The 12,204-nt window shown below is 40.4% G+C and overlaps 2 protein-coding genes across 3 annotated transcripts in view; both read right to left on the bottom strand.

Moving 5' to 3' along the window:
• The window catches only part of zgc:85932 (uncharacterized protein LOC405875 homolog), a 19,221-nt gene extending 9,332 nt beyond the window's left edge, over positions 1–9,889 (bottom strand). Inside the window, exons 1-9 of the mRNA XM_035679409.1 lie at positions 9,375–9,889; positions 5,767–5,836; positions 5,203–5,321; positions 4,752–4,885; positions 3,348–3,519; positions 3,124–3,195; positions 2,620–2,711; positions 2,339–2,413; positions 1,801–1,961 (exon numbers count right to left, since the gene is read on the bottom strand). Coding sequence (XP_035535302.1) covers positions 1,801–1,961; positions 2,339–2,413; positions 2,620–2,711; positions 3,124–3,195; positions 3,348–3,519; positions 4,752–4,885; positions 5,203–5,321; positions 5,767–5,836; positions 9,375–9,623 — 1,144 coding nt within the window. The 5' untranslated portion in view covers positions 9,624–9,889. The remainder of the gene's footprint in view (positions 1–1,800; positions 1,962–2,338; positions 2,414–2,619; positions 2,712–3,123; positions 3,196–3,347; positions 3,520–4,751; positions 4,886–5,202; positions 5,322–5,766; positions 5,837–9,374) is intronic.
• A 1,196-nt stretch (positions 9,890–11,085) lies between these two features.
• Positions 11,086–12,204, bottom strand: part of eif3k (eukaryotic translation initiation factor 3, subunit K) — a 4,075-nt gene continuing 2,956 nt past the window's right edge. For both annotated transcript variants that reach the window (XM_035680695.1, XM_035680696.1), the window contains exons 5-8: positions 11,795–11,861; positions 11,591–11,668; positions 11,356–11,481; positions 11,086–11,238 (exon numbers count right to left, since the gene is read on the bottom strand). In XM_035680695.1, the coding sequence (XP_035536588.1) occupies positions 11,207–11,238; positions 11,356–11,481; positions 11,591–11,668; positions 11,795–11,861 (303 nt within the window). In that variant the 3' untranslated portion in view covers positions 11,086–11,206. The remainder of the gene's footprint in view (positions 11,239–11,355; positions 11,482–11,590; positions 11,669–11,794; positions 11,862–12,204) is intronic.

The following is a 12,204-nucleotide window of genomic DNA, read 5'->3' as shown; positions in this document are numbered from 1 at the left end:
GAGACAAGTTTTAAAATGCTCAAAACAACAATAACATTCAGCCTGATTAGCTGCTGTGCATTAATTACATACTGTACTGTACTCAGTATGCGCTTTACACAAGCTGCCAGAGTACGTTCTCTTTGTGCTTAAGTGACAGGAACAAAAACCTATACTGAATCATCCGGAATATCACACAGCACTATTCTTGACTTAAAGGTTTCCTGAAATCTGGAATTGTTATGAAGCAGTTATTTAATCACTGAGTCTCTGTTTGGTTCACACACAAACCTGCAAAGAATCAGTAAACAGTACAGAGTTCACACAGAAGAAAGGGCAGTACCAGCTGTTAATGTGTGGGTCAGTGAAACTTCTGAGTCAACAACAAGATGCTTTTTCCTACATTTGCTGAGGAACTTTCAAACATTTAACTCTATCTATCATTTATCTCACCCTGAACCCTCACAGCAGACAGTCCTATCGACTGTTGAGCTAATTTTACCAGGAAATGATTCTATTGTCGATTAAATCTTAGTCCTATTCTCTCTTTTAATGTGGTGTGGTCAAACTCAAGAACAAACCTCCTGCAATGTGTTTTCTATGTTGTTATGTTCTATGTATATATATATATATATATATATATATATCTAACTGACAACAGTTTCCATGACAGCCTTTAATGCTACAGTTGGGACTTATAAAACACAGCTCTCTGTGGTATCATCTGCAACCAAAGCAACGATTTCAGCATCTAGAATTTTCTGCTCAGATCTTGTACACACAATTAAGCACCACACCTACACACCTACACACCTACACAGACAGACAGACAGACAGGCAGACAGGCAGACAGTGTGTGGTGCCACAGTCTGTACTGTGGTCCTGTTAATATTACTGTTACAAATAAACTTGTCTCAACTTGATTTGTTGACAACTAGCCCAAATAAGCGGATCAGTAATATTGTACAAACCTTAAAATGAATGATTATTTATGACTCCAGTACTTTCAACTTAATCTACAATGTACACAGAAGCTAAGAGGTAAGTGACAGGCAGACGTTACATTTTAAAATAAAACCTGTTGTGCAAAAAATGGCAAAGGGTGCGGTCTAAGACCAGTACAGCGAAATAATTTGCACTATAATCGCTCACTTAAAGGTCCAGTGTGGAACATTTAGAAGGATCTATTAGCAGCAATAGAATTTAATAATACTCACCTGAAAATAGGAAATTTGTTCCTGCATTTAAAGGTACCATGACCATTGATAAACACATTGGTGGGAAGGTATTGGGGTCAGCTAAACTGTTCATTTTCACCAGTGGCCTAAATTAAACATAACATTTATTTCTACAGTAATAATTCTAGTGCAGTGGTGTCGTTCCCATCACCCTGCTGTTTCCGCTCTTTATAACAGAAATAGCATTCTTGTGGGTCATGAGTCTGATCGACTGTACTTTGCTGTAATTTCTTTCATAAAGTTGCTGTTAATTAAACTTCCTTCTGTGAATGTCCCTGCAGATGTTTCACATCAAAAGCCTTACAGGGAAAGGGGATTATTCCTCCTGAACAGGGTGGAAGGCTTTTAATGTGAAACAGATGTTGAGTGTGGATTAACAGCAAACACCAGCAAACGTAAATCACTGCAAATGGGAGCAAGGCTTCTTACTCAAATATGATAATATGGTGATAATAACAAGTTTAATCAAATAACGGAACAGTTTGAGAGTTTATGGTCCATATGGAACACACGCAAAACAGTTATCATGCACAGAACAGTAAACACAGACACATTTTTCATCATGTATCATCATGTGTCTTACCGCCATCTGCTGGGCCTCCAGCTGAGATGCACGGCACCCAGTTACCATGATGCATTATGGAGGACCACGGCAGCACGCTGGAGCCTGGTTCGCTGAGGGTCTCAGTCAGGTGACAAACCTCCATCATCTCAAAGTTCTGTCGGAAATCTGACACAGACATCCTGATGGAGAGAGAAACAGGTGAGCTGACAGGCCAGTTTGCTCATATGTGGTTTGATCTTTCCAGACTTAAAGACTCTTTTCGTAATGAAATCAGATTGAATTCCATTTCAAGACTAGTTGACATTTTGAAAATGGTTGAAAGATAAAAACCAACACACAGCCTAAAGTCCTGTCTTAGAAAGGAGAATTAAAAACGTGTGTGTGAGAAAAAGCAATGTCATGGATAGGCCGACTTGTCTGCCTTGTGGTTCCTGTTGTGGTTGAGACTCACATGTCTCACAGTGTTTAGTTCTGTGTTTGCAGAAGGTGGACAAAGAGTCAGCAGGATGCATGTCACAGAGAGACACTGAAATGTATGACGGCACTACAAACTTACCAGAACTCCCCGTCCTCCCGTCTGACTCTTTCCAGTCTTTTCTGCTCCTTGTCGCTCACAGTGTTCCACTCTGGACTGGACAAAGAGAGACACAGCAGAGACTTTTATATTTATGCCCCAAAGTAAACATATATTTCTAAAACTTACCACTCTCTCATAAAACAACAGGTGAAGTTTCAGGTAGTTAATCTCGCAGGCTGACTTCAGGTTTTCTTCATCTATACATTTTCATTTAACAGTTGATTGAAAACCTAATTCTGCTCCTGTATGTATGTACCAACCCTTTCAAGTCACTCCAGGGCCCCTCCCACTCAGTGTTGCCCCAGGGGTTGAGAATTCGCACTAAATCCACAGCGCCATAAGTCGTCTTCACCTGGCAGAGGAGGAGAAACAGACAGAAAGAAAAAGTGAGAGCAGTGGAAAGAACAGGCCATGATTAATCTACATTTGAGCTGTAAGCTCTACACAAACTTTGCTCTCTATAGCCTCAGTAGAAAGAGTTCCCCTGCCCTCTGAAGTGCACATATGCATCGTATAGCTTCACATTTACGTCCATAATCAGAGGGCTGTGATCAGGATTTGGCAGGAAAACTTAAATATGACAAACATGCTGCTACCAGGTTTGTTGTTTGTTTGTTTTTATGAATGTTTTTCTAATCTGTTTTTGGACTTCATTAGAAACAGTTATGATTTTATGATTTATTTTCCAGTTTTAGCCCTGTGATATAAACTAAATATGAATGTTAACATGCATTTTAAAAAAATTCTTGTTTAAGGACATTTACCTTCTCTACAGCAGTCAGAGAGTATGCATGTCTGAACATGATCCCAAGTCCATTCCTTTGTTCCAAAGGACCCTGGAGGGAAAAGAAACATCCACCCACAGTCAGGAAAAATGCTAAATTACACTCCTGTGACTCATGTTCTGCTTCTGTAGTTCCCAGCCGGTCCGTGTGTTTAAACTAGACCTAACAAGCCTTTCATGCCACCGCTAATCTCCTCACTGTACCTGGCAGTTGGCACAGTTGATGAGCGCTCCTTTAGCCAGCAGGTCACTGAGGAAGGCCGGCAGCTCTCTGGGAAGTGAAGCAATGCTGAAAACCTCGGCCACCCCACCCGTCATATCAACCATGGCCTCATGAGGGAAGCCCATGTCCAGAGCTCTGTAGCCACCTTTCAGCCTGAGACAAAAGACACATGGAGGACAAAAACATCAGACTGATTTCAGGACGACAAAGGCTGATGAGAACAATGTATTTACACACACAAAGATGAAGAGATTTTCACATTTTAGGGAGACATAAATGAGTAAATCCCTTTCAGTACTGAGGATTTTGTTCAGTGGAATAAATAACGTCCCTTCTGAAATCAGAGAGCAAAAAGCACGTAGAGATGAAAGGATGAGTCTGCCTTTTAACTTCCAGATGTCACAGATTTACTGTGCAGTTTGTTCTAAAACCCAAACCCCCAAAGAAGACACCTGTCGAATGTTTAAGTTCCAGGCTCACTTTTGCAATTTTCACAGGTAAAATGACTGCACACACAGACAGTAAGAAACACCCTACAGACATCTGCATATTCTTTACATTTCTCTAGAAACTTCTGGGACAATATTTCATAGTTTTTTCATGTTTGTTATTTGTGGTTAAGATGATACATTAAGTGAAACGTTAAGTTAAATATCATTATAAATTATATGAGTCTCAATTCTGATTCTTTTCAGTGGTATCGATAATTATTGTTCATTTTTAATGAGGTGGAAAATCGAGGCACAGAGGTTTTTAATGTTCTGTCGTATGGTTTTATTGCTGAGTATCTCTCCATCGTGGACTGCTTCTGGATTGTTTTTTGAGATGTAACAGATGAAGGTCAGGACAGATGACAGGTTGTGTACTTTAAAGGTTGGAAAGGGGATATAGTGATTCACTCATAACACGCTCCATTATCAAGGGATATGATTTGCTGTTCATGAGCCAGGGCAAATGTTCTTATTGCTATTGATGAAGTGTCTATTGATATATAATGCTCTTGTTTTATTGCCCAGGCCTACTTTGAAGTGCTCATGGGAAAAACATGATTACCATGACATTGCAGTTCAATTCAATTCAATTCAGACACTTTTCAATAGAGCAGGTCTAGACCGAACTCTTTGTAACATCTTACAGGAGACCCTTCCACCATGAGCAAGACCTTGGCGATGGGGTCAGGGAGAGAGAAAGAGAGAGAGAGACAGAGAGATAGACAGACAGACAGGTACACAGCAACAACAGTAACAACTACACTAATAGTAGTGAGTGACTGATGATGATGAACTTCAGTATTCAGTGAAGGTTAATCTTATTACACACACACACACACACACACACACACACACACACACATACACTCTCTCAGATGATTGACAGGGACTCACTTGGCGTAGGCCTTCTCCAGCAGGGAGCTCCAGAACTCGTCTCTTTCTGGGGAGCTGAGGTAGATCAGATTGTTGTCCTGAGTTGGCAACAAGTCGTCTATCCTCACCTCCTCCCACTGACCGTACTGCCAGAACTGCAGAGAGAGAGAGGGAGTGGTGTTTTTGTCACAATGCCAGTGGTCTACTTTCACCAACAAAGTCTTATATCCTTGTCAGGTTCATACATTTTCCAAAATCTGCCATCATGCAGAAATTATTCTCTAGGTGAAAGCTACATTTTTGCACTCAACATCAACTCAAACAAAATCAGATATTCTAGAGACATATTCCTTTGTGTCATTATCTTTGGTTATTTTAAATTACACACAACTGCAGTTAAATATCTGCTTCTTGAGACCGACAATTCAACCTGCACAGACCGCAGCATGTTAGGCATCGCTCAGGTATTTACCCTGAAGACGAAGCAGCCGTTGTAGCCGTGCTGGAAGCTCTGTTCCATAGGCATGACCTTCTGGAGCAGGGAGCGATTCACGGAGAGAGACGCGATGGCAGAAAGTAACCAGCAGTCATCTGAGGAAAGTTAGCTCAGGTTACCAGGAAGGTCCATCTTTTACTGTCTGCATTTCTCTTTCACAGCTTTAAATGCTGCTACTTGACACTCCAACATAACATTGAATGTGATTATGTTACTTTACGTTTAAAGGTCAGTAATATGTTGTATGGTTTTGTCTAACCCCTGTAAACTAAAACTAGACAAAAACATCCAAACCTAGACTCTCTATACAGCAGACTGAACACCTGACCTGACCTCAGTTTACTAGAGGTCTTATTGTTTACCCCACTTTATGATTTTAAAGACCACCTTCTACTTGTATCTGCCTGCAAATACCAGTGTAGTTATAATTATTTGTAAAAAAGTGAATGATTTTTACTCAACTGTCTTGTGGGAAAGATAAGCCTTCTGTTTCATGGGAAAGCCCTGCATTGTGCAACACTAAGGTAGTTGCCTACTTACTGAGTTTTCCCTGGCGGACGTCCAGGCGCGTTGCTCCATTTACTATGAACTGAGGTGATGGACAGAGCTCCTAGAAACAGTATGGAGGAGGAAGGAGAGAGAAAAAATGAGACAGGGATACAGTTAGAGATGACGACAAATGAAACAGCATTTTGTGCGTGTGAACAACATCAGGCCAAAGGGAGTGACAGCTGATCAATAATCAGCTATCAGAGCAGTGTGGCATAAACTTGGCACAATATCTGCATTCACTCCAACAACACTGTCATCTAATCTAAAATCATATCTGTACAGCGCTGCCAGGTGAACCACAATGCAATAACGAATCATTCTAAAAAAATATGATCACCTCAAGTTAGTACAAACAACTTTCAGGGAAATCCAACAGCATCATAAACCAACAGTTTAACATTATAAGCTCAGTGAATGGAGGATTTATTGCAGTGCAGCATTTTAGTCAGGTGGACTTATAAACCTGAAACTGAGTATATTTGACCTGAACTAACCACTGAGCTCTGATGAAGACAAATCAGCCCTCAGCATGCAACTCAGGCTCAAGTCATTACATAAGACCAGTTTTATAGGCTGACTTTCTTTTGATTTTTCCTGATTTCTGAAACATTTCTTTTTCTTGTCCTGTTTTATTCAGTTGGGAAAGGCTTCTGTAAAAAGTTTAGTATTAGAGAATTAGTAGAAGTAGCCAAAGTGAAAGTGAGAATCAGAGTTGTGTTGACTGCTGGCATTACAGTCACATGACGCATCACAGCCACTCTGGATAAGGTAATAGCATATAATACACACATTCAGGTACATGTATGTAATGTAGGGCCTACTGACTGACATTACAAATGTGTTTACATTGTGAGATTAAAACAAATGTTCCAATAACAACTGTGGATATTAATGGAGGGAGAATGCTGCAACCTGCAGTCGACGGATTCCTTTAGTCTCACCTTTTTGTATTTCATTATGGACCCAGTGAGCTACAAGACATTGAAGAGAGCACTGTTTGTATACAGCGTGTAATGTACGTGTCTGTTTGTATACGTATGTGTGTCAATACACAGTACCAGTCTAACAGGACTGGTGTGTATCGCTGCTCTATAAAGTGCTTTTCTCCACCACTGTGTCCTCAATGTGTGCTGATAAAATCTCACAACAAGAGAAACTTGGCACGCTGAATGAAGAGTTAAGTATTTGGACACAACAGCCCCACTTTAGTTATTACTCACTTAATCCTATAATTGGTTTTCTTTGAACAAAACACCTCAAACTTAAAACCAAAGAAGAGAGCGATGACCACATTAATAAGCACTGCTGCCCTGTGTGACACATACACATTAATACAGAAATCACTGTCGTTACAACAGAAAACAATTAACAGGCAGCGTTCCCAGTGCAAACACGGACGGGTGTAACTAAACACACCGAACACCAATCACAATGTGAGTCTGAAGATTAAAGAGAAACCCGCCAGCTGTGGATGACACAGACCAGGAAGCTCTTCACATAATATTTGCCCAAACTGTTTTCTGATATAACAATTCAGTTTACAGTAAATTCATAAAACAAGAAGCTGTACGTGATGGTGTGAAGCAGCAGCTGGAGGCAAAGGTTAACTCACATATTGGATGATGTTCGATTATCAGCCTGTAGTGTTAGCTTCATTGACTAATAATTGGAGCCATAGTTTTTTGCACTGATGAAAATTAGACGATAACTAGATGACAAAAACAATGACTAAATCTATTGACATTTATGCAGACAAAATAAAAAATAAACAAAACTGTGGGAGGGACGAGATGGGAAGAGATCCAATCACACAACAATCAGAAAGGAAAGCAAGAAAATGAGCTGGGATATTCTAGTTAAACAATAATCTATTACACTTATTGTAGATTTAGACTTTAGAACACCGCTCTGTAGTGCTCTCTGCCGTCCTGCTGTCTCAACAAGAAAAAAAAACCTTAATGGCTGTCTAAGAATTTAAAAGACCTCCTCTAACCTACAGAACTTGGAGTCCTGTGGAACCAAACAGACGTCCACTCTGTAGAGATATTCAGCTTTGGTTCAGCAGCAGAGAGAAGATGTTGAATGTAGTGTTGTATTGGATTCATTACTTCTTATCAGTTAAATATTAATCAGGTCTGACATGGCATGTGTCCACTTTATTTTTCATTGTTTTATAGAAATAACCGTTGAGGTTTTGTTTGGGGAAAATGTGCAACAAGTAAGAGGTAAAGGGTTATATCAGTTTAAGCATTATATTAGACACTTAAAGACGGTATAAGATGTTAGTGCTCCTACTACTATCCAAAGTGGATAGTTCAGAGGCCTAAAAGCAATGAGACAGTGATACAAACATGTAATCTTGTATATTTACTTTCATTCTGCCAGAGAGGAGCTTTTATGTGACGTAGAGATGTCTTCGTTTGATATATTATATATTGACTCAACACAGTTCTGTGTAAATACACAGCAGGTTTGAGCTCATCTCGACCGAATCACGCCCTGCCCTAGTTCTTAAGAGAAGAGAAGAGAAGAGGTACTGTGCTGTATATTAAAGGTGAACATTGGGCTAACAGCTATCCCTCTCTTTCTTCCCCCCAGTTACCCTGCAGGCCTTTGTTTGTGTTTATTATATCTCTATGTCATTTCTTTCAGACACACCCATCTGCATTTGTTCATGTATTGAAAAATGATTGTCCAGAGGCCAAAAACTGAGGTAGCATAAAATACCAGGGAATAAAACCACAGGTTCACATCTGACGGTTCACGTCAACAGCTTTAACTGAAGCCTCCAACACTCGTTTACCTGCAGGATTAAATATTCTACAGGATATTTTATTACATAGTTCACAGTAAATGTGACTGTATTAGTGTATTAGTACTTTATATGAGTCCTGGGGTTTGTTTTTTATAGTAACTTAAACTCCTTAGATCCATTTTGTGCAACTTTCTACTTGTCTGTACTCGTGTGTCTCGAACCAAAAAAGCAAAGGTACTTTTACACCACTGCAGGTACATGTAATAAACTCATAAACCATTATGTATTATCATAAATTAAACTATCCAACAGCAGAAAGAAGTACTCAGATCTATTACTTAAGTACAAGTAGAAATACCACTCTATACTAATATACTCTATACTCTAAGTAAAACTCCTGCATTGACAGTTTTACTTATTAAAAGTACAAAAGTATATAAAAACATATATAACTGTTATTAGAGGAGATAATCTTAACTATCTTGTATCATATTTCATAAGTGGATTATATGTTTTATTTGTAATAACAGCTGTCAAATAAAGTGGACTAAAAGCAGAATATAACCCTCTGAAATGTGGAGTACAAGTACCTCAAGATTGTGTTTAAGCACAGTACTCGAGTTAATACACTAGTTGTGCTGTAGATAGTTCACATGAACTCCACCTGGACCAGGAACATGTAAATGCTGTCTGCACCTGAATGCATCAACATAGCTCTCAGATGATCCATGCAAATAAAAAGGCCTGAATAATGGCACTGTAGCCTGCACACTGTTAGTAATAATATTAATACTAATATCAATATATTTCAGGAGGAAGAGTTTCCATCTTTCCTTTTTACCTTTGGTCTTTTCCATTTCACACTGCTGTTCATCTCCAGCTCTCCCAGGGGAAAGTGGTTGTCCACGAACAGTCCGTCCCGGCCGGCCGTGTTCACGTCCCCGCTCTCCGGAGACATGTCCCCGGTCAGGAGGTCCGCCAGCCAGCGGCGGGACTGAGAGCCCAGCAGCTCATCCGAGCAGACCGAGTCCACATCATCGTCCGGCGGAGGCAGGGAGCTCTCAGACGACACACTCAGCGACTTTATCATGCTCAACCCGGTGTGTGCTGCTTGTTCAGCACTTTGTGAACTGAGCTTCCGACTCTGTGTGACTTTCACCTGAGCAGGTAACAACGCACACAAGCCACGCCCTCTTGGAAAAGCACACAGGTAGATGCTCACCTGGTTCACTGCTGCGGGGTTTCAGCTCTCTGACACACCCAGGTGGTTTCTGGACTTTCCACACTGAAGAAAGGTTGTTCCAGTGAATGCCAAAGAACCCAGAACCAGCACACAGTCATATCCGGGGCCCTCACACAAGCTGTCCTCTCCCAAACATTCACCACAAGTCCCCAAAACTCAGAGACCCTCACAGTCCCCTTTCTGAGAGAGACAGGAAGAGTTGAGAGAGAGACAGGTATTTGTTTCTGGCTCATTAGATGAAAACATAAATGGAGCAGGCAGATATGGGAGTGGTTATCATCCCCTCATTCAACTCTCTGCCACAATCCTTAAAGTTACAGTTAATGCTCATTGTTTATTGTGTGTAAATGTATTAATTTAAATAATGTGAAACATTATGTTATATTATGTCTAAATAAAACAATTAGTCAGTCAGATTTCTCCCAGAAATAACTGATAATGTGTACCACAGTCAAACATAATCCAATCTAATAAAAAGCCTATGAACTGAATCATTGTGAAGCTTTTAATATTCAGTTGATTCAAACCTGAGCTCATTTCTGAAGTAATAATCAGTGCTGGGCAGTAACTGTAACTAGCAGTGTAACTAATTACAAATTAAGTTTGGTAATAACATTACAGTTCTTAGTTATTAGTAATTAGTTACAATCTTACTTTTGTTGTCACTCCTAATGATCTGAAATCCAACAATCCAATTACATCCTTAATACTGACACTATAACTACTGCTACTTGTACTGCTACTGGTGTTACCACTCATTGTACTTCTGGTAGCCACAGCACGGCTACTATTACTACTATTACTACTATTACTACTGCTACTTTTACTATTCCTATTACTACTACTACGGGTACTGGTACTACTTTTTGTAATCGTGCATGTCATGAAGCAGGGAACTAGTGTGGAGATGGAAATATTCCCATTAAAATTTGATTTTAACAAACAAAACTTGTGTATCTAATATAACTAGTAGTGTAACTAATTACTGTTGGCAGAGAGTAATAAGTAACACTGGACGTTGTCAGCAGCAAAATCAGTTTCATCAACATTTTATTGGAGCACATGTGAAATCAATTACACACATTTGACCTGCAGGAAAACACAGAACAACCACAGACATGATGACTAATGAGCAGCTTTAAGCCTGGCTGCCCCGATTCATTCATTCAGGTTTTCATTTTACCACAAGGACAAACAGGTATGATTTGTGGGAAGAACTGACACACACTTCCACTGCCAGGAGTTAAACTGTGTGGACATAACAGCAGATAAAGTCCAGGAAGCAGAATGAAGAAGCAAACAGACACAGGCTGGATAAATTATTTTTATTGAGAAAAACTGAGATTATGAAAACAAATGACCTGATTCAATCTGTCACGTCTGATGTGAGTGTGTTTGTGTCTGTGTGTGTGTGTGTGTGTGTGTTTGCATCACTGAGATGTGGCCATGATGCTGGATACACCTGTAAAAAGAAAAACAGGAAGAGATGTGTGAGAAAACAGGGAATATTCAGCTTTAACGTCCAGAAACAAATAAAACACTCAGTGAGAAATGAGACAGGTTTCTGTGCAGCACTCACTCTCGAAGTCGATCTTTTCCACGATGTTCTTGGGCTTGACGCTCTCCTCCTGGTTGAAGATAAAGATCTGTCCTTCCTCATTCTCCGTCCAGGCGTACTTATTCATCCAGACCTTCACCTGCGTGTCTGAAAGTAAAACAAAAGTTCTGATTAGTGAAGCTTAAAAAGCTAAATCAGATATTTTCTAGAGGATAACTTGTTGTCTAAGTTTCCAGACGCGGGTCAAAGTTCTTACCCAGCGGGTCTCCCAGCATCTCAGCCAGTAACCGGTGCTCGATGGTCTGGTAGGTGATGCCCACTACGTGGCAGATGACTGGAGAGAAGGAGACAGTGAACAACAGACAGTGCTCATAATGTTGGTAATGTAAGATGGGTGTGGTTGTTTCCGGTTATTTTCCACAGACTGAGTGTCTGTGGGGAGTCAGAAGACGATACTCACACTTGCGAACGGAGTCCTCGAAACCAGTAATGCCGTCAATAAGCTCTCTGTTCTCCTCGAGACTCGTCTGTCAGGAACAAAGAAGAGGACGAAATCACAGAGTGAGCAAACACTTTGGCCAGTTTGGAAACAGAGGAAGAAAAAAAGGTTTCGGAACAACAAGGATTTCCCAACCAGGAAATGAGGAACGTAGTGAGGCAATCAGCAGGAATTTAATGATGGATTAGTCAGCAATATGAAACAGGCAGCTGTGTGTGTGTGTGTGTGTGCATGTGTGCGTGCCTGCGTGCGTGTGTGTTTTTGTATGTACAAATGTGTGTCTGTGTGTGCGGTGGCACGCGTGCACAACTTCTTGGGTGTGACTGCATGGATGTTTTGTCAGATGTCAGCCTCACAGCCTTAAAGCCAAA

This window comes from Morone saxatilis, unplaced genomic scaffold (assembly GCF_004916995.1).
Source record: "Morone saxatilis isolate NCDOM2014 unplaced genomic scaffold, NCSU_SB_2.0 Contig8, whole genome shotgun sequence".
In the NCBI taxonomy this organism is placed as follows: Eukaryota; Metazoa; Chordata; class Actinopteri; family Moronidae; genus Morone; species Morone saxatilis.
This window is presented reverse-complemented; position numbering and strand designations above follow the sequence as displayed.